The 26,085-nt window shown below is 39.6% G+C and overlaps 1 protein-coding gene across 1 annotated transcript in view; it reads right to left on the bottom strand.

Moving 5' to 3' along the window:
- Nucleotides 1-26,085, bottom strand: part of PCSK2 (proprotein convertase subtilisin/kexin type 2) — a 127,927-nt gene that overhangs the window by 9,913 nt on the left and 91,929 nt on the right. Inside the window, exons 7-9 of the mRNA XM_070956495.1 lie at nt 22,804-22,892; nt 19,192-19,367; nt 1,069-1,284 (exon numbers count right to left, since the gene is read on the bottom strand). Coding sequence (XP_070812596.1) covers nt 1,069-1,284; nt 19,192-19,367; nt 22,804-22,892 — 481 coding nt within the window. The remainder of the gene's footprint in view (nt 1-1,068; nt 1,285-19,191; nt 19,368-22,803; nt 22,893-26,085) is intronic.

Here is a 26,085-nt window from a genome sequence, read left to right as displayed (position 1 = left end):
TGTTGCAGATAGAATTGAAGACCGACTTCTATGAAGACTTTTTCTTCTGTAGTTTTTTTTTTTTTTTTCAAGGAAGGACTCACTGGAGAAGAGCCTAATGCTGGGAAAGATTGAGGGCTAAATAAGAAGGGGACGACAGAGAACGTGGTGGCTGGATGGAGTCACTGAAGCAGTAGGCATGAGCTTAAATGGACTCCAGAGGATGGTAGAGGACAGGAAGGCCTGGGGGAATGTTGTCCATGGGGTCGCGACAACAACAAGTTTTTTTTTTCAACAACATACAGCTGTTAGGTTGTGCAGCACTTCAGATTTGATAGCAAGAAGTTGGAGCATGCAAAAGTAGGGCCTGCGTGCAAATCCTTAAATGTGAAGCTGGAAAATTCAGTGAGGAGAGCATCTGTTTGCAATTTCTTAAAGTACCTTTTCCTGAGATGGTGGGCAACTATCCCTATGCATTACAGCCAGATGGTTTCCAAGTTTACAGTTAAAGGCTTTTTAAAGTTATAGCAACTGTGTAATTAACAATTTACTCTGTACATTTTTAATTTCCACATCTAGTTTTGCTTAATTTTAAAACTGAACTATCCTACTAAATATACTTGCATATAGACTGACATTGTTATCCGATACCAACTTCATGCATTTTCTCAAGCAGGTTGAAATACAAAAAAACACATATATTCTTGAAAACCTTTATTCAAAACAATATTAAAGTTATAATTCCTTAGATTATAACTAAAATGTCACCAAACATCTGTTGAGTAGAGAAATGGAGGCTGGCTTGCTTGATTTTCATACAGAATTCATGACCTTTCCATGTTTGTCTTCTCACTAAATAATGAGAATCTCCAAAAGTAAATCTCCTTTCAGCCAAACCTCTCAGTTTTTTCATTAAACAGCAGTAAAATAGGATTTTTCTCATCTAGTGTTGTATACTGTTTCCTTAAGTTTCCAAAAATTATTGGAAATTATTGGAATTATAGGGAAGCCATTATTCAATGTATCAGCTGAATGAAGACTGATTAGTAAAATATACAAAGGACAAAAAGAAGTAATTGTTCAACCTACCACACCAGCTTCAGGATTTCGCTTTCTCCCATTGCTAAAAGTAGAAGCTAAAGTTGAGGAACAACTTTCATCATATAAAGCTGTCCGCCCATCGTTAATAGCTGAATTGATGGAGATAGTCCACATGCTTGATGCATAGCCATCACAGTTACAGTCATCATAACTTCCTCCATCTCCAGAGGCCCAGACATAGATACTTCCCTTGCCCCCACGGCCCTGCAGAACAGGTAAATCCGGGCAAACAGTTTTAGTCATTATATGTCAAATAGGTTTTTTTAAATGATAGAGATATTAATGTGGGAAAAAGTAGTTTCATGTGGAATCCTCTGGTCTCTTGAGATAATGTTGCAGAAGCCACAGGAATGTTGCCCCACCATACGACCCCATTCCCTGGTATGGACATCAGATCTGAGCTTTTACGGCTCTTGATTTTCAAGACTACAAAACTCTGTGTGTGGAAGTTCTAGCAAAAGTATGAGTTGTGAAGTGGTGTGGGGGGATCAGGCATAAAGAATCCTAAATCCACCCCAGCTCTCAATTATACCTCCATACAGTCCAGGGTGAGCAGGGCAGAACAATTTAAATAATAAATGTCTTCCTCCCACCTTCAGCCCTAGAGTAACTGGGCAGACTTGTATGGGTAAAGCACATTAACAAATGGATAGAAATGCTCTGCTGATACAGATAAAACACACAATTACTCAAAGTGATAAATTACTGAATTGTTTACATTTCTGTTTAAAGATTTTCTCAGCCAATTTCACAATCTGTTGTACTCCCATTTATCAATATACTTACTCAGCTGCTGAAAGATTTTTTTTCCAGCAATGAACTAAGGCAGCCCAGGAAGATCAATGCAGGGAATAATAGGAACAGGACTTGCCCTTTATAACAATGGAAAGAAGTCCACTTAACTTCCCAGGCCACTTGATTCTCTAACAACTGCGGACAATTAAAATCTTAAACTCTGACACATACTTGATACGAGTGGGAGCTTTCTTCCCAATCCAGGTAGCAGATCTGTGACATCCAATTTAGATCAGGACCATAGAAACAAGGGCAAACAATTTAATTCTCTAAAGCTATTGAGATTCAATCTACTTCCTAGACATACAGAGAGACAGAGAGACAGACGGATTGTATTTTACTATTTGAGCAATCAGATAACCTTCAGCATCATTCTCCTTTTCCTTAGGAACCCAATTTGTGAGTGTGTGTGGGGTGTAGGGCAGGGGTGGGCTCTACTTACCTTTACTACCGGTTTGCAGCGGGGCTGTGCGCGCACACTTGCTTCACTTGCGTGCGCGCACGCAGAAGCGTTTTGATGACATTGGGGTCGGTGGGCAGAGCCTCCCACTGGTTTTACTACCGGTTCTATAGAACTGGTGTGAACTGGGGGCAACCCACCACTGGTGTAGTGGACAGTTGGAACACTAATAATTCAATCACAGAAGCTAGTCTACAACTTACATAGGTTTGTGGTACAGCTACATCTCTGTACTATCAACCGAACGGGAAAAAAAGGTTTCTGGCCTCTCACTGAACACAAACAATTACTGCCATTTAAAGTTTCATAGGGTTATGCTGTTATTGTTCAACCGTTCAGCAATATGACTACAAGTAATCCTGGACCTACGACCACAATGGAGCCCAAGATTTCCATTGCTAAACAAGGCAGTTAAGTGAGTTTTGCCCCATTTTATGACCTTTTAGCAACAGTTGTTAAGTGAATCACTGGAGTTAAGGGAATAATGCAGTGTTTAAATGAATCTAGCTTGCCCCATTGACTTTGCTTGTTGGAAGCTGGCTGGGAAAGTTACAAAATGTGATCACATGACCCCAGGACAGTGCAATTGTCATAAATGCATGCCAGTTGACAAGTGCCTGAATATTGATCTCATGACCCTGGGGAATACTGCAATGGTCGGAAGTGTGAAAAATGGCCATAAGTCACTTTTCATAATGCTAGTGTAAGTTTGAATGGCCGTTAAAGAAATGGTTGTAAGTTGAGGACTATCTGTATGAACACTTCTTGAAATAGATGGAAACTAATCAAGGAGAGAACCAGTCACTACTGGTTGCCCCTGGTTCGGACCGGTTTGGGGGAACCGGTAGTTCCAACCAGGGCTGGCCCTGCCCACCCAACCTGGTGCTATCACGTCCTATATAATCACCAGTTTTTCGATGCCGCACACATGCACAGAAGGCACGCTCACATCTTTGGTCCGGGCGAACCGGTTGTTACAACTGGCAGCAGCCCACCCCTGGAGAGAACCAACCTAGAACTAAGGAGAAATTTCGTGACAGTTTACAACAATTAATAAGTGACACAACTTGTCTGCAGAAGTTGTGAATACTCCAACACTGGAAATTTTTAAGAAGACGTTGGATAACCATTTGTCTGAAGTGGTGTAAGGTTTCCTGCCTAGGCAGGGGGTTGGACTAGAAGACCTCCAAGGTCCCTTCCAACTCTGATATTCTATTTATTTATTTATTTAGAGACCTCCAAGGTCCCTTCCAACTCTGTCTATTCTATTCTATTCTATTCTATTCTATTCTATTCTATTCTATTCTATTCTATTCTATTCTATTCTATTCTATTCTATTCTATTCTATTCTATTCTATTCTATTCTATTCTTTCAATGTTTGCTTCATTGCAGGATCTTCAGGTTGAGACCACATACAGTGGGGAAGTCGTATTTTCCTTATTCATAGATAAAACAGGGATGGCAGAATACATTTTTAAAATATTAGAGCAGAAGGAGGAGGAGGGTTGACGAAGGAGGAGGGTTGCCAAATCTTTCTTCCTGTCACCTCCACCTTCCTGTCACCTTTAATAGTCAAACAGGCTTTGCCAAAGAATAAATAAATCATAAGTTCTTATATGTATATTTGACAATGTTATCTGGTTTGTTCCCTCTCCTCCACTCTCTGCCAAACTGCACTGCTCCCTCTCCCTCTCCCCCCCCTCTCTCTCTCTCACACACACACACACACACACACACATACACACACACACAAACTCACTCACTCACTCTTACTCTCTCCTTTAGAGATATAGATAGATAGAGAACTTTAGAGATATCCAGCACTGATAACTCCGCTCTCAGCATGCCTTTTTCCCCCCTGATCCTAAAGAGAAAACTTCTTTGAGCTATCAGAGATCAGATGACGCCAGCAGAGAATCAACTTGAGCCTATCCTGTGTGATTGTCAAGAAGGCAGAAACCTGTCCGAATAATTTACTGAGCTGGGTATACAAATGACCAGGCTCAAATTATCATATTTAGGGCACATTATGCAAATACTTAATTGTCTGAAGAGGTCTATAATGCTGGGAAATGTGGAAGGAAAGGGAACAAGAGGACAACCAGCAGCAAATTGGATAATAATAATAATAATAATAATAATAATAATAATAATAATAATAATAATTTTATTTATATACCGCCCATTCTCCCGAAGGACTCAGGGCGGTGTACAGCCAAAATTAAAATACAAATATACAAATATACAATATCTAGTTAAAATTAATTAAAATCATTAAATAGTTTTGGCCAAATTTTTAAAACCCAAAATTAAAACCCAATTTAAAATCATTCAATTTGACAGCCCCGCCTGTCGGAACAGTAGGGTCTTGAGGGCACAGCGAAAAACCCGGAGGTCAGAAATGTTACAAATATCTGGGGGCAGTTCGTTCCAGAGGGCAGGAGCTCCCACAGAGAAGGCTCTCCTCCTGGGTGTCGTCAGCCGACATAACTTGGCTGACGGCATCCTGAGGAGTCTGGACTCTGTTATAGCAGCAATGCATATAGCACTGGAAGATCTGAAGGAACAGGCTGGGAAAAGATTAGCAACCACATAGATAGTTGTTCAGGTCTTCCAACTGTGCACTCATTACTACTGTAACTTACAGTAGTCCCTCCACCATGCTATTTGTTGTACCCTTCTTCTCCTTCCTTTCACTTTTTCCCAGCATTTGAACTTTTTCCAAAGAAATAGATCTTTACATGGTGTGACTGAAGTAGGATAATGTGAGGCTGGTCATTTGTTCCTCTAATTATCATTCTGGATTGATTTTTCCATTGATCCATTTCTTTGTTTTCTTTGCTGTCCATGGTATTCTGAGAAGTCTTCTCCAACGTTTAAAACCATCAATACTTTTCCTAACCTGCTTCTTTAAAGTCCAATTTGTGCTTCCATAGACTGTTACAGGAAATACCATGGCTTTCACAATATCTTTGTAGATATAGACACATCCTGGTATCCGAATATTTTTTCCAAGGTTTTCACAATTGTTCTACCAAGTTTTGTTGTCAGTATTTGATCAATATAATTATTAGTCAGAAATACATAAAGGTGAAATCTGAGTGGAAGATTGCAGTATACTTAATATAATTTATTGGCATGGATAGAATCTAAGAGCATGTTGTAGGATCAATACCTCTGGATCAGGGGTGGATTCTAATTTTTTTTACTACCAGTTCTGTGGGCGTGGCTTATTTTGTGGGTGTGGTTTGATGGTCATGTGACAATTCTTTAGGATTTAGCAGAGGTACTGGTCTACCAGGCTTTTAACTGCTTGCAGAGCTGTACTGGTCTACTCATTTGTTTTTGGAAGCACTGGTCTACCCATTAATTTTTGCAGGCACTGGTGTACTCATTTGTTTTTGGAGGCACCGGTCTACCACCAAACTGCCTTTTACCACTGATCAGCTGTAGGGCGGCCCTTTGAAGCCCCGCAGCAAGAGTTTAAACAGTTTTTTTCCTTCTAGATGATCAGCTGGGACTCAGGAGGCAGCAATAGATTGGGGGTGAGGCCAAATAAAAGGTAAGAATAACGCGGGGGGATGGGGGGGCAGAACCGGTTCGGTAACGTCATATTGTCACTGCTACTGGCTCAGAGGAACCGGGCCGAACCGGGAGGAACCCACCACTGCTCTGGATCATACACACACACATTTGTTGTATTTGATAAACAACACAGTATAGAGTTAGATAGTAAAACAAATCCTAATAAACAAGACAACTGAGATTTTAAGAAATTGTAATTAAATAAACGAAGAAAAAAGCACTTTAAGTGGCCTCCTGATATGGAAAATAACTTACAGATTCTACATCTGATCTGAAAACATCTGAATGGTCACCAGATGGCAGCAAAGAGATACAGAAAAATAACTCTGGTTCTTGTACCATAAATAACAAAGAGCACAGTCCTATTATGACATCTTAAAAATAAATCCCACTGACGTCATGTTTCTTAACCATGATATCCTCTGCCTCAACCTTCCATTAATTTTTTTACTGCAAGAGTTAGAAGTAAAAATCAAGTTACTTTGAACATTTGCAACAAAAGAAAAGAAATAAAGTAATGATTCTCATTTTAAAAATGTCCATGCTTTTCTTTTCACCAGAGAATCCAATTACAGTGCCATGATTAAATTATAAATTCTTAATGCTTCTTTTTAGGTACCGGTAATCATTTCTACCTTTGCAGAATCTATGTCCCTTAGGCAGAGCTAAGTTATTGAAGCAATATAATGTTCCCTCAGCACTACCCCCATATGAGTGGAGAAGGAACAGATCACAACTGAAATAAATGAACCGAGTCTCCAAAGGCCTTCCTTTAAATTGGACTGGCTAAGGGCAGGGGGCAGATAGCTATCAGCTTAGTTAACTATTTTTAGAAGGACAAATAGAAACTGGAAACAAGCAGTAACGAAGCTAGACATATAAATGAAGACACAAGAAAAGCCAATGTGCCAGTTTTTGGTGCCTTGTTAAACTGCTCATAAACAGCAAGACTTTTAAAAGAGGATTGCCAGTGCAATTATTTCATTATTTCTTCTCTAAAGCCCATGGGATTTTCCCCTCTTCATGGACATTAGCCTTATTCAATCACTTTTTCTTAACCTGGTGCCTTCTAGAAGGGCTGGATTAGATCTCCTGGAATTTTTAGCCAATATGACAATCTGATCACATGATGAATATATAAGTGAAATAATTTGCATACTTTTTTAAAAAAAGAATGTTAAAATGAATGAAGGGCTATCTGTCACATGTGGAATATCTTCTAGCTACTTCTCAAGCTTGGTAGAAGCAACTGCTTTAGTTTATTATGACTGAAGGAGAATGAAGGGTTTCATTGTAGTTACATCTTAATAGTGAAGAAAAAAGGAAGCAGATAAGTTTTGATTAAGATATTTCCTGTGCCCTGCGAAGGCAAGAAGTGGGATTGGTCCAGCCTTATGCTTCACTCTAGCCTAGCCAGGCAGAAGAGGAAAGCTTGGTGTGACTGAAAAAAACATTGGACAACAGAATATCGAGTTTGTTACATGAAGAGGAAGAGGCAGTCGACAACATGTAAAGAACCTCTGAGAGGCATGTTTCTCTCTGAAATCTTGTGTGGGACAGGAGATTGGATGTCTTCTGCACTGATATTTATTTGGGATTCTACGCTTCTGACAATGAACCCCAAACAATGGAACTCCTTTCCCAGACATGATATGTCACTTTGAAGATAGGAAAGAAAAACAGGTGCTCCCTTGGACAGTTCCTACTATTCTGTTTTCATTCTCAGCATCTACCTCATAATACTCATATTTCATTAATAGAATAGAATAACAGAGTTGGAAGGGACTTTGGAGGTCTTCTACTCCAACCCCCTGCTTAGGCAGGAAACCCTATACCATTTCAGACAAATGGTTATCCAATCTCTTCTTAAAAACTTCCAGTGTTGGAGCATTCACAACTTCTAGAGGCAAGTTGTTCCACTGATTAATTGTTCTAATTGTCAGGAAATTTCTCCTTAGTTCTAGGTTGCTTTTCTTCTTCATTAGTTTCCATCCATTGCTTCTTGTCCTACTCTCAGGTGCTTTGGAGAATAGCTTGACTCCCACTTCTTATAGTTAAAATCTTTGTCATGGTCTTTGTTACAGTTGTGTGCACTTTCAAGATCAGTTTTTCTGAAGCCTCTCCAATCAGTTCTTCTACAGAAAATTATTTGGATGAAAGTACAGCCCCTCCTTCACACACATATCCAAACATAGGCTATCTTCTTCGACATAATTTCTTCCTTTGTTTCAACCATCCTGGTAACCACTGAGGAAATGTTGAGATTTTGGAAGGCTAATATAAAAATTTGCAATTGTTAACATCCATTCTATAATCATGGTACATATTATCCCAAGTGTATTGTTTTGCAACAACACTGGTTATCAAATCCAATCCCCAGCAAGTCCCATTGAAATATATTTGGTAATAACACTGGAAGGTTTAAAATCTTAGAAGTGAGAGGCAGGGATTACTGGATTAGATGTATCCTGATTTAATATCAAACAAATCCCCTTAAGCAAACAAGTTGAGATTAAATATTCTACAATTAATTAATCAGTATAGTTATTATATGCTGCATCCTAACCACTTCAAGAAACCAACTACAAGAAACAACCTAGTTCTGAAAATTAATTACAGTGAAGTAAATTACAGATGGAACAAAAAAAATGCAAGGATTAAGAAGACTGAATATCAACAATTTGTTCAAATGTATTAAAAGCAGGGTTGCAATTCAGAACAAGGACTTAGCAATAAAAATATCATTTAGACTTATATACTGCTTCACAGTGCTTTACAGCCACCTCTATGTGATTTACTGAGTCAGCATATTGCCCCCAACAAACTGGGTCACTGAATCTTCACTGAAATTTCCTTAACTTGTCCTGCATGAAAACCATAAGGATCATACCATTTCTGGCAATCGTACCATTTCTCAGCAATAAGAGCAATGCTAAGTATACCATCTTTTCTGACACTTTAAGAATGGGAAAAAAGCACTTTAACATGACCACAAAGAAAAACTTGTGGTATCCCAAATAGGATACCATAAACTGAGCTGCAAAATTAGGGATTAACCACTAGGCAGCAAAGGATTACAATGTTCTTTTTGTAGCAGCCCAGATATAGTAGCTGTAGGAATTGCAAAAGCATGATATGGTTTGTTTCTCCAATAAGGCTACCAGGGGCCATTCACAAGACAATTTACTGTAGTCTCAGTTCAGTACTAAATACTAAATTCAGCATGTATTTTCCCTGGTAGGTTTTCTAGTTTTTTAAATGTTCTTTATTGTCCCTGCTAGTTGTTTTTTGTTTTCTGAGCAAGAGGTTTCCCACCAAAACAACAAACCTTTGCTTTGCCTAAGATTTGCTATGGGGTTAATTAGGATTCAGGCAAATTCTTAGAAATAGAAATAGAAATAGAAATGCTGGAAGATGGCACTTTGCTTGCCATTTTATTTATTTTTTTAATTAAAAGAATATGGCAATAAAGTAATAAAGGCAGTATCTGTGGGCAATTTGGTGCAGCCTGCTATAAAAGAGGCTGGACAGAAAACAGACAATTTTCTTCCTGATATCCAGGGACCTCACCTTAAAAAGAACTTAAAAGTACTATATTTTTATTTTACACCTTCCTTGTCATTTCTTTCTTTTAAAAGAAAACTATTCCACTGCTTTTCAGCAGTGGTGGGATCCTACCGGTTTAACAACCAGTGCGCACGTGTGCACAGTTTCGAGAAAAGTCACCTTCCGCATTGCAGCCGGCAATGCTGCATGAGACACAGCAATCCACTCGATCAGCTCGGCTTTGGAAATGTAAATATAGGTGAGTATAACGCAGGGGCAGATAGGTGGGTGGGTCCACTTCAAAGTTGGAGTGAACCGGTTTGCTCACAGCTGAAAGTCAGAGCTAACGGTTCGTCCGAATCAATGAGAACCGATAGAATCCCACCACTTCTTTTCAGCAACTTATTATCCAGATGCAGCAGCATTTCGTGGACTCCAAAATCAAATAGGGAGAAGCAGGGCTAGGGGCCAGCAATTGCCCAGTCTTGTTTCACAGCAAAACAATTCTTTCACATCTGGATTGTTATATTTTCTTGAACCAAACAGCTGTGCATCTATTTGCGATGTATAAAACTCATGGAAAAGGTTCTGTAGAGGAACTACCAAGCTACTGATCCAATTTATTGTGTGACACTGAATTTACTGCAAGCAATTGCTTTATGAATCGCCTTAGCTGAATATGATGAAAAACACTATGTTTCACATCATTCCCAATTATGTACATTCCACTTTAATTGCAACTAAAATGAGGATTTCAGACTGAGGCAAGAGAATGTTGTTATATCCCTTCTCCGATACTGGAAATAATCACTTCCTGGTTGCCAGTACATTAAAATTCTTGACATGTCTTTCTTGCTTAGCTAATATTTCAATTTTCCTCATTTATTCATGTGTAATCTCCTTGGAATATGATAATCAAAATCAAACCCCTGCAAGCAAAATGAGTCTCTCCATATTTATTCATGTCAGAGTTTTATTAGAGATCCATGACATGGCTGTTGAATAAGTACTTTCTTATTCTGAAAGTATTATTGGAGTTCCATCACGACTAGTTTCCAAATAAGGACCATTTTTACATCAGGTATACAGATGTATACCCCATTTTCAGGGATGCAGGTAATTCTCAATTTACGACTGGTTGTTTAACTATTGTTCAAAGCTCCAAAAGGGTGTTTTATGAGCCATAAAACACTTCTGGCTATCATAAAATATTTTGCTGGTAACAGTGATTGTCATTTGGTTGTTTGGCAATTTATTTGCACTTACAACCAAGTTGCTAAGTGCCCTTCAATCATTTGCAATCTTCTCTGCTGGCTTTCCCAGAAAGTCAACGAGGGAGCTGCCAAAGAAGGTTATAAGCTGCTACCACCTGCCCAAAGGTTTCCACACCCCTCCATGCAGGGGAATATGTGTGGAAATCCTTCATCAGGCTGCAGAAATGAAGCTCACATCCTTGGGGTCTCCATTTCATTTCTCCAGCCTAGCACAGGAGTTCATCTCTCTTCCATTTGCAGAAGAGAACCTGTGTGGTGGGCTGGAGAAACAAAGTGGGGATCATAAAGATTCCTGCTTCATTTCATCACCCCAGTACATTGAGTTCCCTTCCATTCATGGAGGGGAGCACTTTCACTCCATCCACTTAACAACTGCAATGGGAAGAGCTGGGATTTCAGTCGTTCAGCGAAGCAATCAGGTGGGCATCTCACTTAATGACCGCTTTGCTCAGTATTTGAGATTATGGTCCCAATTGTGACATCATAAGTGAAGTACTACCTGTGTTATTATAAGATTAGAGAGTTTTGAGGGACCAGATCAAAAATCCATCTGATGTCATTTGCAATAAATCAGGAAACAAGGCAGTTCAAATGATTACAGTTTTACTGCATGCTAATGCTATGTACAAGAATCTGAACTATTAACAGTCAAAGCAAACTGGTGGTAGATAAGAGTCAGTGGAATTCAAAGTGGGCTGGACTTAGATCTCTTATGGGCACGTCGGGACTAAGATAGATGACACACTTAACCCCTCCCTCCTGCTCAGCCTGGTCATCTCCTACATCTGTTCTGTCATTGATCATGGAAGATTACTGAATGTCCTGCCCTCCAGTCTGTGTTACCTCTACAAATAAGGTTTTGCTACTGCCAGGTGCTAAGGAACAACACAGCATATTTCTAATCTTTACTTAAAATCAAATATTGATAGGTATTTTGGAAACTATGTATCTAAACCCTATAGCTCAGTACATCATCGGTAATGTAAAATAAACTTAGTGTACTATATCTAACTGAAAATCAGCTAAGGAATCCATTATTGATCCATTTTACCTGTTATGGATGGTCTATATTGGATAGTTCAGAATAGAGCTGTGAATAGTTACACTCTTTTCAATTATTACCTCATCAACCACATTCCTCCATCTTCATTTCTCCAGTAGTTCCAAGTAAGATTGAGCTGTAATTAGCAGAGTTATTAGATTTTCAGGTAAAGGATTATTTTCAAATAAAGATAATCCATACAAGAATATCTTAGAAGTTGGATTGATTGACCTACAAAGGGAAGGAATATCTCAAGAAATAGAAAGCACTGCTTCCTACACTAGTTAATTGATGGAAGGTGTTGATTGTATCCACATGTTTGGTTTAACTTTTTTTTGTTATGGATATTTTCATAGATCTCAATTCTTCTTGGTTATTTGCAGCTCAACTAACCATATGTGGGTTGGTAATCCTATAGCCATGATGGCGAACCTATGGCATGCATGCCACAGGTGGCGCACATCACCCTCTCTGTGGGCATGCGAGCTGTTGCCCCAGTGCAGCTCTGCCGTGCATGCACGCACACCTCCAGCCAGCCAGCTGCTCATCTGGTCTCTGCCATACATGCACAGGGGGCAGGACATATGCGGGGGGGAGGGCACTCGCACATGCATGGGGGGTGGGGTGCATGCATGGGGGCCACATGCGCATTGCATTTTGGGGGTTTGTGCACGCACACATTCATGCATGCACATGCTTTGGGCACTCGGTCTGGAAAAGGTTAGCCATCACTATCCTATAGTATAAACTATGAAAGGTAAGTCAAGTTGAATTTCATAGATCTGTTTTGGAACTAAGGATGTAGATAACTGGAATTTTAATTACTTTTTGACAATCCCCAAATAGAGAACCCCAATTATTGGCTGTGATTATTTTATGTAAACCGCTTCCAAACAAGTCTGATACTTGAGCTGTTAAAAACCAGTAACTTACAATGAAGATTCACTGTAAACTTGCCATAAATTATGAAAAGGACCCTGGAAGATTAAACATCACTGGCAAATTTATATATAATTTAAATTGTCAAGATCTATACGAATGTTGAAATTTAGTAATGATAGCAAAAGAGGGCAATATTAAAGGCATTCAGAGAAGGCAATGTGCAAACAAGGAAGCAATATAGGACTGACTCTTGAGTTGTATTACTTGATATGAAACCCTGCAGGGTGAGGGCAATTTAAAATACATCAAATTGTTCATCCAACTAGACCACGTAAAATAATTCAGGTTGACATTATTCCAGATTTCCAGCAACCATTTTTATTTTGTTTTGAACCATTACCAAAGCAAACTAGAGAAAGGGGATCTGATAATAATGAATATGAAATTGCACTGCTGCAAGACAGAATATATTTTGAAGGTCACGCTTCCAATCTATAATATTTTCCTTTCTTGCCATTTTCATAATGCCTAGGCTTTCAGCTAGAACATCTTAGCAGGGGGTGCTAATTATCTGTGTTTTTTGGCAGCAACCATTGACTGGTTTCCAAAGAAAAGAAAAAGCTTGAATGTTTCCCTGCATAATTCAAAGTCTGAAAATAGAACAGAGCAAGGGAGAAAAAGGAGCCAGAGAAAGTACACAGCTATCTTGCTTCTGGTGTTGTTTAAATATAGGCAATGTTTTGCCTTCTGCTCTTTTAGAGGCAGGTTCCCAAAAATCCTAATCCCCAAATACCTTGTCAGGGGCATCTGGGAGGAGGGGCAGTGACAAGTGTGGGATTATGTCAATATGCACATATTATTATTTTGGCATTATCATCATTTGTTATGGAGAATGGATCAGAAATAATTAACAATGCTAGTCATATAACCTTGCACAGAGGGAGAAATGAAGAGGACTCATATAGTTTCAGCTCAAGGCAAAGGATCAGGGTTTATGATGAAGAGGCATAAAATTCTTTTGCTCTTGAATCAGGATATCTACATACTGTACTACTAAAACTCTTGTGTCATGACCTTTACCTGAGCAAAAACAGTGCATTTTAGGGCAATAATTTTTGAACCAAGATACCTCAAACGGGCTAACTTACAGAAAGTGTTCAACACCTGAGACCTATGACTTCTGATGAAATATAATTTAGGAGTCGTGGCTGCTACTGCATTGCTCTCATACATCCCATGTAACTGCTGCTGTGGTTGCATGGTTTTCATGTTCAGTGTTCCATGGAAAAATTCCCAGGAAGTCTCACAATGTCTCACTTCTTCCCCCATCCAGCAGCAGCCATTTACCTGCTTGTTGGGAAGGGATGCATCCCTGCACACCATTCCCAGCCTATGCTATTCCCTATGCACTAGCACTACCTGTGCCACTCCCATGCATCTTCTCTGGCATCCATTGTTTTCCTGTGGTTTTCAATCCCATGCAGCACCTCTTGCTCACCCTTACACATTGTTCCTGATCCACACTGCCCCCCTCGCATGTTTCCTAAATTGTGTGGTACCTCTTACATGCTCCCATGCAGCCTTCAGTCCTGCACTACCCCTGCATGCCTTCCCTGGCTAAGCAGCATCTCATGTACACTCCCAACCTATGCTTCTCTCATGTGACTATTCCAATCCACTCAACAGCTCTGGGCATTCCCCCCCCCATGCCCTTCCTGTCCCATATCACCCCCCTTGCATACATTCCTAACTTACATGGCACCTCTTGTACACTTCCAAGCATGCCCAAGTACCTTTCCAACTCATACCACTAACTGTGTGCCATCCCAAACCAGTGTAGCACCTCTCAACTACTGTAACCCCATGCATTTTTTTGACTTTCACTGCCTCCTGTGCACCCTTCTTTGCCCACACAGTGACACTCACACACATCCATAGGTCCCTTCCTGACCTATGCTGTCCATCCATGTGCCCCCCTTCCACCTATGCATCTCTGTGCATACCCACACACTCTTCCCAGCCCACATGGCATCTCTCATGCATGCCATGTGACATTCTTGACTGACATCCCGTCGCTCCCTCCCCAGCAGGCACTTATCTGCCTGCTGGCCTTGGACTTGTAACCTCCTGCTGGCTTCCCCATTGACTTTTTCTGTGCAAGCTTTGTACAATCAAATGTGGGGGGGGGAGAGGGGGGAAGGGAGGGGAGGAAGGGAGGGAGGGAGGAAGATAAATAGAGGAAGAGTGAGAGGGAGGGAAATTTCTCTTGCTCCCTGCCACCTTTCCACAAGGAAAGTCAAAGGGATGCTGGCAGGAAGCTGGCAGTTACTTCCATTTTCACTGCCCCCTTTTTTACAAAAAACCTGCAACCATTCTTTCTCTGTCTAGCTAAGAAAATAGCTCTGAAATGATAACCCAATAGGCCACAAGTTATCTAGTAACTACTAAAACTGGTGCTAAATATTTTGCTATTGCAATTATCCTTCTCCAACATAGGTATGAATTGCTTTTGGGAAATAATTTCTGTTACATGATTTAAGATGATTTTATTGTGCTTTTGGATCCATTTATATCTTAGCAAAAAAGTAAAAGAAGAGACACTATCTATGGTCCCCAACAGATAATTAAGTGTCTTGGGAACCCTTAATGGTGTTGTCCCCATCCCCCAACTCCATCCCCAGCCTAAAGTATTGGTGAGCTGGAGTTGGCGAGACTGTATCATGAGTATTAACAGCTGATCTCAATAGCTGTCCTCATCTTGCAGCGTTAATAGCTTTGGAACTGAACTTAACCTGATAAATATTGGGTGAGATTTCTCCAACACACACACATCTATAATTCAGTACAGAAACTATCTTCTTAGGCTTTCTATTTCAGCTAGATATAACTGAAGCCATTATTATTTTAAATCATATATAGTTCCAGATATAAGCCCAGAACACATCACCCTAAGCCACTGCTGGGTTTTACCATTGTTTGCTAAACAAGTTAAACTTGATTGGGCTCATACATCACACCAAGCCAAAACCAAGAAAACTATCAATCCAGTTGTTGTATCCACATCAGTGGTGGGTAATGGGAAGGACCCAAAAATTGGATCATTACCCCTACTCTGTGTTTCCCATGTCATCATCCAGCTTCATTATAAATCAGGTGGCTTTTGTCTAGCAAAGTTACCCTTGCGAGCTCTTGTGTTAGGTAACCTATAGAAAACAGACTGTGTTAAATTGGACCATTTGTATTTTCCAGAGCAGTTTCCTCCAGAGAAGTTGAGGAGCAGAACTAGAGATCTATTGGCAGATGTCACAGAGAACTTCCCACACATTGCAAGGAGAAGCAACTGGTTGTGGGGAGGGAGAGAGAAGCCTGGAGAAAGAAAAAGGCCTTATGGATTCAAGGAAGCAACTTAGAATGGATGGGCTCTGTTCAAGCTGGGAAAAGAGCAGATTTAGGAAAGGGTCTTTAACGAGGAAGCGGTTCCTCCTCTGAAGCAAAAAAATAAAATAAAAATTGTGGATGGTTATCATGTCTAATGGCTTGTTATTCAGTATACAGAGGAATTTTCAGTCCACAGGCAATAAAAGCAAAACTATTTCAGAAACAGCAATACATTCTAGTGGCATTTTCATTTTGCTGCATTCTTAGACATATGCTGTAGTATAGAGTTTTAGGACTCTCAATTTGTTTTTCATTTTAAAAACAAGACTTAGGTGAGAAAAGGCCATTTGAAAGCAAGTGTTCCTGATGTAGCCTGCTTCTTTCCCTGATTAACCTCTCCCTGAAAACTCATTTAAAAAGCAAACTGTGCTCTGAGAAGAAAATAAGTATCTTCTCTGTGCAACGCATGAAACCGCAAACAAGACAAGGAAAAACATTCTCCCAGATGCTACATAGTTAGTGTATTCCCTCATGACAAGCAGAGGAACCTCTGGTGCACAGGTGCCAAGCTCGCCGCGTCACAGTGCCATCATGTGACATGTCACGAAGTTATCCCCAATTGTGGAGCTGGGGTGGGCGTGGCCTGCATGTGAGCATTCCGGCCTGCAGGGCACCAGTTTGGCACCCCTGCTCTATAGTATTTTGGCAGGAGTATTCTAACATCAGAGCTGGCTAATTAAAAGTACCCAATATAATTTTCAAAACACAACCAGGAAAGAAGATCTAGAATTAATATTGAATGACTTGCAAGTGGCGAGCACATGCATGGACATTCACTGGAAGAAATCCTTAAAGCCTAATTTTTCAGAACATTGGCTAAAATATGGTCAATTTCTCTGGCAACTGAATTCCACATGAGTTTAGATTGTGAAGGTTTTACTGAGAGAGAAAGGTTAGGTTTGCAGCCTATTAGATGAAATCCAGACCAAGTACAGCCTTAGGCTAATTTGCTCTTAAGGAAGATAGCCACTTTTTATTATGAATTCAACCAAATTCTAAATGAAATGACATAGAGTGGCCATTTAAACAACATTAGCACTGATTTCCTTTCAATTGAACATATTATGCTAAGTGCAGCACATTTTCCTGTACCAGTCTGTTCTCTTCAATTACTACTCCTGTGTTAATTTTCTGTTCATTAATGTAATAATTGACATTACATGGCTATTGGAGTAGTTAAAGTATAGTGTTCCTTTTCCTTTCCAATTTTTTATAACCTAAATGAAAATTAATATAAAAACTCTGGTCCCTTAATAAAAATTGCAGGTCTATCTGATAAATTCAACGAGAATCCTGAAATACAAGTTTCTTTCATTCTACTAAAAATAAAATACTGTATATTAAATGCTGATTCATCTAAACTCAATTGTTTTTAACCAAATTTTTAAAAATTACCTGAAATCTCCTAGTAGCTACTATAAACTGTGGGCAAAAAAGAGAGAGAGAGTCCTGCTAGAGTAAACCAAGCTCCTGTCACATCCAATTTTATGAAATCACATAGTAGAGAATCAAATATTTTCAGGAAATTCCCAATCTTGGACCAGACAGCAATAATCTCTCCTACAGTGACTCCTCAGTAGTTGCTTTTTAAAGAAAATGATTGAAGAAATAGTGCCATTTATGGTCCAGCTGAAGCTGATTTAATGGAATTGTAGAGGCACCATGGTGGGCTGAAGCAGGCGATGGGCAAGTGAAGACATAAAAGCAAACCATATCTCCATTCTTCAGTCTTCTCTTGTGTTTTGTGTTTCCCTCAAGTTGCTCAGAGTAGTAGAGCCACTCAGAAGCTAATCCTGCTATTGCTAACAAAGGTTTTGAATGGGGTGAACCACCTAGTAGGCAATACAGCTCTATGTGAGCCAGTGGGTAGGTGGGGCTGATATAAATTCAAGTGTTTCTGTCTACCCATGAGCAAATGAAGCTTCACATCAGCTAAGGGATAGCCACTAAGTACATTGGATTGATTGGATGTGGGGGGTGGGAAAATCCACCCAGAAGATAACATTGTGTTGGGCCAACAAGTATATCAGGCCAATGGACTAATTTGCTGAAACAGAATTTTACAGGGAGATGCCTTTTGTATCCAAAACATTTTTTCTAGATACATAATTGTTATTTAGTTGAGGTTCTATAAGAATTTCATTTTTAATACATAGAAATCCATATACAAATTTAAGCAAGGGGGAGGGGCACCAAAACTGGAGTCAAATTCCTTCCTTAAACAGGAAGGAATTCCTGAGGCTGATCCTTCATGAAATTGTTGTGAACATCATCACCATATGTTTATAAGAGGAAAAAGCTAAATAAATAAATAAATAAATAAAGTAGGAACAAATTGTCTAGCTTACCCATGTGTTGAATCATGAAGTGTTTTCCTTTTTCTCAGTAGTACTTATAGTGTATCTGCACAACTACATGAATGCCAAAGGTCCAAAGCTTCTCTCGTGTAATTAGAAAACTTGTGCCAATAAGGAACAGCGCTGTGCTTTTCCCTTGAATTAAATAGTTGGCCAATGGAGGCCAATCTCAAGCATGTGGATATAGTCTTGTTTGCTTCCTCTTGCATTTTATTTATATATTTATATATATGGGTGTCCACAGGGCAACCAGGGCCAGATGATGGGACAAACATTGCAATGATGTGACATAAACTTTGCCACTTTTGTAACTGCATTGTGATGTTGGAACTAGCATCATGATGTCACAGTCAGGCACTTTTCATCATTTTGTTGAAATCTCAGCTTGCTGCAGGACTCCCTCCCTCACTAAAGATATATGTGGGGAAACAAACTATCAAGCTTACTAACAACTTCCTGCTTTCTGATGCGTAAAGTATCCAGATAGCAAAATCTTCAGTTTGTACTCATTGTTATCAGCCACCATTTAACTCTTGTATGCCCTATTTTCATTGCGCCAGAACAACAGATTTTCGTATTGATAATTTATTACACTTTCATCTGTCCTTCAAAAGAGAGGTCTTCTGATAAGGTAATGTTTATAGGCAATTCAATATCTTCTATAATACAAATAACCTTCACTGATAGTAGAGCAACAGAATGGGTGGGAAAACATAAAACAAAGCACTACCTTATTCACTCCATCTGCCATGGCTTGTAAAGTCAGTTCTCTTGGCCCATCCACAGTTTTGCCATTATCAGTGGGACCCCAACTAGCACTATAAATATCAATTACTTGAGGCATGTGGCTGATAGAAGAAGCCTCTATAATGTCAGTCATAAATGGTTGATCCAACATTCGGATACCTGCAGGTTTAATCAATATATATTGATGAAGAGAAAAAGAAAGAAGGAGAGATTAAGGAGAAGGAGAGATTAAAAAAACTGAAATCAAACAAGAAATTTATAATAATATTTGTCAACAGGGGATTTCAACACTCAGAATTTAAAGGCTAGCATACAGTATAGCATATATATATATATATATTTCTTTTTCTTTTTTTTTTCGTAGGCTTTTATGTGCATATTCTTTCTAGCCAGGTTTTACCTACATAAGCTAAGGGCTGTATAACATCTTAGCTTACGTAAGTAAAACCTGGCTAGAAAGAATATGCATATATACATATACATACACATACACACACACACACAAACACACACACACACACATATATATGTATATATATATATAAATCTGCTATAAATAAATCTGCTATAGATTTATATATATAAATCTGCTATAAAAATTCAAACCATGATTTGATTTTTTTCCCCCTGCCACAAAATATAATTAACATCCAGGATCAAGCAAATGCAAATGCAGTGATTCTTTCATGAAATGTGTGAATAGTTTTGGAATGCAAGATTAATTTTTTGCAAGTTCAATATTGTAGACGATTTAATTCACCCAAACCTAAACAGGTTTTGATTTCATGTATCTAAATAGAAAATGTACGTGGCAGTAGATAGAAAGTTAAAAAGTTGAAACAAAAGGCTTTTATTAAAATTGTTAGATCAAGTACATTATATGTAATACCAAGTCAACTCTTTCAACTTAATACCAGTATGAATAGCAACCAAAGTTTCTGTTTATCTTGTTCTTTTCAACTGATATTTGTAGGAAACGATAAGCTACAGTGAAAAATTCTAGACAGTAACATTATAATCTGAAACAAACTATAATATTGTTGTCGAGAGTGTGGTCGCACGACAGTTTCCGCAATTCCTGGAGGAAACATCTTATCTAGATCCGTTCCAGTCGGGTTTCAGGTCTGGGCACAGCACAGAAACGGCATTGGTCGCGTTGGTTGATGATCTCTGGAGGGCTCGGGACAGGGGTTGTTCCTCTGTTCTGGTCCTGTTAGACCTCTCAGCGGCTTTTGATACCATCGACCATGGTATCATGCTGCACCGGCTGGAAGAGTTGGGGGTGGGAGGCACCGTGTTGCGGTGGTTCTCCTCCTTTCTCTCCGACCGGTCGCAGTTTGTGTTGGCAGGGGGGCAGAGGTCGACCTCGAGGCCTCTCATTTGTGGAGTGCCGCAGGGATCGGTCCTCTCGCCTCTCCTGTTCAACATTTATGTGAAGCCGCTGGGTGAGATCATCCGTGGCTTTGGGGTGAGATACCACCAGTACGCTGATGACACCCAGCTGTACATCTCCACCCCAGGCCACCCCAATGATGCCCTTGAAGTGATGTCCCAGTGCCTGGAGGCTGTACGGATCTGGATGGGGAGGAACAGGCTCAAGCTCAACCCTTCCAAGACTGAGTGGCTGTGGCTCCCGGCATCCCGATATAGTCAGTTGACTCCATCACTGACTATTGGGGGCGAGTCATTGGCCCCCACAGAGAGGGCTCGCAATCTGGGAGTCCTCCTGGATATGCAGCTGTCCTTGGAGGAACACCTGACGGCTGTAACCAGGGGGACCTTTTGTCAGGTTCGCCTGATCCGCCAGTTGCGGCCCTTTCTTGATCGGGATTCCCTGTGCACAGTCACTCACGCCCTCGTCACCTCTCGCCTTGACTATTGCAACGCTCTCTACATGGGGCTCCCCTTGAGGAGCACCCGGAGGCTCCAGCTGGTCCAGAATGCAGCAGCGCGGGTAGTGACGGGAGCAGCATGGCGCTCCCATGTAACACCGCTCCTGCGCGAGCTGCACTGGCTCCCAGTTGTCTTCCGGGTGCGCTTCAAGGTGTTGGTTATCACCTTTAAAGCGCTCCATGGCATAGGGCCTAGCTATCTTCGAGACCGCCTGCTGCTACCAACGACCTCCCATCGACCCGTGCGCTCCCACAGAGAGGGCCTCCTCGGGGTGCCATCAGCCAGACAATGTAGGCTGGTGACCCCCAGGGGGAGAGCCTTCTCTGTGGGGGCACCTACCCTCTGGAATCAGCTCCCCCCAGAGATACGGAGAATCCAAGACCTCAGTGCCTTCCGTCGCGCCCTTAAAACCCATTTATTTAAACAAGCCGGGCTGGCTTAAGATGAAATTTTTAACTGTTTTTTAAATGTTTTAAACGTTTTTAATTGGTAATGAGTTTTAATTGGGCCAAATTTATATATCTTTTAATTGTTTTTAATATTTGTTCTGCATGTTTTTTAATCTGGCTGTACACCGCCCTGAGTCCTCAGGGAGAAGGGCGGTATAGAAATCCAATATAAAATAAAAATAAAAAAAATAAATAAATATTAAAATTCCTCAGCTTGATTTAAAAAAAGAATCCTTAATGTAAACAAACTCATCATAGAAAAGTATTTCTCCAGTTCCATCCTCTAATTTGCTTCCTGTCTGAAAATAAAAGTTTTAGAGTTCATTCTAAAATAAAATCTGAAATTACTCTTTCAATTTTTCCCCAAGACATTATTGGAACCTATAGGTTTAAAATGTGAAGAATAATTTGCAACCTTCCTGGATTTGAGTTACTGACTTTTTCACCAATATCTCAGTGACCACTTGATGGTGCTAGACCTCAACTATAATCTAATTCATTATTATATTGTGGGTCTCTTTACCAAAAATTAATTCCCTAAAAGACTTTGACAAATCTAATATTGTTCATGCTACCACTCTGAGGGAACAAACTTAACCCTTCCTTCCTTCCTTCCTATTCTAACATATACTGTTCCTATTGCATATGAACTGTGAATAATTTATAGTACTTGTATACAGGAATAAGCTTATAAAAATAAACATACCAACACAATTCTAAAATGATAAAATATTAACAAAAATACCATGTTTCCCCGAAAATAAGACCCTGTCTTATATTTTTTTTGAACCCTGAAATAAGCACTTGGCCTTATTGCCATGCACTCAAAAGCCCAATTGGGCTTATTATCAGGGGATGTCTTATTTTGGGGGAAACAGGGTAATAGCAACAAAGAATCAATGCCAGCAATAATAATCAAAAGCATTCCTGTAACAGGAGGTGTCTATATCAATTTGTCTCCACCTTAACGGCCGGTGGTCAGGCCTCTATATGTTATTAGTATTTTATGGTTTCAAATATATAGTTCAGCAGTGTTCATCAACAAGGTATCAATAAAAATTCAGATAGGAAGGGAAGTTAAGAAAGAGGGCCAGTTCTATATATCCAAAAGACAAATGTACTTACTTTTGTTTTTTCAAGTATAGCATGTTGGGAAATTTATACTGCAAATAATCTACTTCTCAGACATCCTGTTTTCTTTTTAATAAAACAGTAATATGGCTAGGGAAGAAAATCTCTAGTTGAAGCCTTACCTGCTACCTTTGAATTATAAGCCACTCCAACTCCACAGATATTATTGTTTGCTGCAGCAGACACTTCTCCTGCACATCTGGTTCCATGACTATGGAGAAAGATAGAAATTGTAACCAAAGGTCACGGAAGCATCAAGAAACATGACCCATAGATACTTTTTCCAAAAAGCAACTGGACTCTTGGTTTTTTTCTTTGAAAATATTTTGCTTCTCATCCAAGAAGCTTCTTCAGTTCAGAACTTTGAAATGTTTTTCAAAAACAAACGAACAAGGAAGTCATGTTGGTCTTTTGGGACAACCATGACCTGGATGATTGAGAAACTCTATAGAAGCATGCTCCTTTATGCATAGCTACAGATCATTTTAAGTGCAAACCTATTGTGCAAAACAACAGTCTAGATTGCAATCCAGTTTCTGACAGACAAGAAATGGAGCAACTCCTTCCAAATGCTTTGAAGTATTATGAGTTTAGAACACTGTGCATCATTCTTCTTCCATCCAAACCACAAAGTATGGATTAAAGTAATTTAGAAGGTTCCTGGTTGAATTCTAACCAGAGGCCAAAGCAGAAGAAAGTAAATCTCATTCATTGAATCAAGAAAACAATAATGAGAAAGCAATGATGACTGACACAGAAACTCAGATAGAAGGCATCATAGAGAATTGTACTGTGCCACTTTGTACAGTAGAAACAATAGCTACAATTATTGGACAACCAATTATTCTCTGGAAGTGAAAGCCATAGCTTACAAAACTGAGCTAGAATTATAGCGTTTGTTGCTATGTGTACATGTATCACAATTCAGTATCAAGTGGGCATTTGTCAAGGCCTGACCATTCTCCCAATTATACCTCCTTTTAGACACATGCAGAGGGGAGGAAAAAAGTCAATGTATAAATTGGGATATTCTGACAGACATATTGTCTGTTATTTTAAATTGTTGTTGTTGTTCTTCTGTTTTATATCGGGTTTTCAATTATATTTTCAATTATATCAATTATATAGAACGTAAAGCATGTATATTTGTGTTTTTATTTTTATAGTTATAATGTACACTGAAGACAGCATTTAATTTCATTGTACCATGTGCAATGACAATAAAATAAACAAAACTAAAGTTTATTGCTCCCCAGTATCTTTTCATTCTTTCCATTAATGATGTGAGGTGCTGAAACATTTCCTAGATCAGGGGTCAGCAACCTGTGGCTCTGGAGCTGCATGTGGCTCTTTCACCCCTCTGCTGCGGCTCCCTGTCACTCAAAATATGCGTCACAACAGCCAATGTGTGACACCCACTGGTACGTGATTTATCCAAGAAAAGAAAAGTTTCCGAAGAAAACAGAACATTTAATTCAACTACGTATGCTAGTTTTCTGGCCACTCAAGAAATAGTCAGGCACGGGAAGGGTTTGTGGCTCCCGGTGTTTTTTTTTTTCTGTGGGAAACGGGTCCAAATGGCTCTTTGAGTGTTTAAGGTTGCAGACCCCTGTCCTAGATAAATAAGAAGAAAGGAAAAGAAAGGAAACCAGGCTTTGCTATCCAATACAGGAGTGATGGTGGTAGAGAGAAAGTCCATGAAGAGAAAAAATTAGGCAGAGTCCATCTCAGACCTGGAATTTCTTTGTGTCTCAGGACTTAATATTCTATCATCCTTTACCTCCTGGAGTCAATGCTGTGCCAATATTTTGATCATAAGTACAGTATAAACTGAATGGTGGTGTTCACAACTAGATTTGCCACCAGGCAGCAGTATATTTATTCTGGTTGAAAATTGATGTGTCCCATTGTCACTGCTGATGGGGAGCCTAATAATCCTTCAAGGAAAAACATAGGCACATTTCTGACTTCGCAGTCTGTTTTAATGTTTTTTTTTTCCATTGGACTTGACTCAGGAAAGACAAATGTTTATTTTCACTGAGCTCAATCAAAGCATTCTTAAAAAGTGCTCCTGCTGATTTACAAATGTGGCATCGGTATTCAACCTAGTCCTGAAAGCGATGTTGTTCCGATAAGAGGTGTGCATTTTCTCTGGTATCATCTGTTTACTTAGTTTTATTTTAATTTCCATTAGATCTATTATCTTTTCCAACATTCAAAGTTTGCATTGGGAGCAAAATTTCCCTCAGTAATGGGGGATCTGTTGAAACTAGCTTTAAAGGAACAGTCCTGAGATCCTGTGTTGCTAGGCATCTATTGTTCAGTATTTGTGGCCTGCGTACAAGTATGAGGCAATTTCTAGTGTTATATATTGTCTTGCATAAAAATTTGTTTGGTGTAGTGGATAAGAGAGCCAGTTTAGTGTGCTGATTTTAATTCATCAGGCTAGAAACTGGGAAACTGTGAGTTCTGGTCCTGCATTAGGCACAAAGCCACCTGGGTGACCTTGGGCCAGTCACACATTCTTAGCCCTAGTAAGCGTGCAAGAGAAACTACTTCCAAAAAACTCTTGCCCAGGAAACTGATGGGACTTGTCCAGGCAGTCTCCAGGAGTCAACATTGACTCAAAGCCACCAAAGCAACAACATACTGGATAAAATCATATAATCAGGAGACCAGGAGCTTTAATCCTGCCTCAGGTCTGAAGCAAGCTAGATGACTGGGCCAGTCATTATCTCTTAACTCTAGGAAGAAGACAAGGGCAAAACACTTTTGAAAAAATATTGCTAAGAAATCTGCATGAACTTATCAATATAGTACCAGAAGTGAAAACTGATTTGAAGGCATAAAAAAATTAAAAACAATCTTACATATTGTTTTAAATTGAAACCACAGATCTGTTTTCCACATTCATATCTTAGAAAGCATTGGACAGTCTTGAAAAGTTTTATTCTCTCTGTAGTTCAGCTAATGTTTAATATTAAGAGCTACCCAGTCAACATTGATCTTCTGTTTCACCAATACCAATTGCAAATAATTAAGTAGAAGAAAAGTGGTGCATGTTGTAGCCTTCAAAGTTGGCTTAGGCAAGATGATTTGTTTTATATGACCATAAGGGTATCTGCAGGGGGGCGTAAAAAAAAAATCAAGGGGCTGTGGGGATGAGTAGGTGTTGTCTGCATCTCAAACTGAAACGCAAAGGGTTCCTGTAGTCTGCAATTTTTCTGGAAATCCATTCATACTCCCCTACCATTCAAAGGATGTTCATCCCAAAGTACATAGCTAAATGTCTATGGAGCTAAAGAAGCTTCTTGGATGGGAAGCGAAGCATCTTCAAAGAAAAACAAGAAAGTCCAGTTGCCTCTTGAAAAAGCACTTTTGGGATATTGTACAACTGGGGGAAA

The sequence above is a fragment of the Pituophis catenifer genome, unplaced genomic scaffold, assembly GCF_029215685.1.
Source record: "Pituophis catenifer annectens isolate HBS135680 unplaced genomic scaffold, rPitCat1.0.hap2 SCAF_1, whole genome shotgun sequence".
NCBI lineage: Eukaryota > Metazoa > Chordata > Lepidosauria > Squamata > Colubridae > Pituophis > Pituophis catenifer.
The sequence above is the reverse complement of the archived record's forward strand: the minus strand, read 5'-3'. Positions and strand labels throughout refer to the sequence as shown.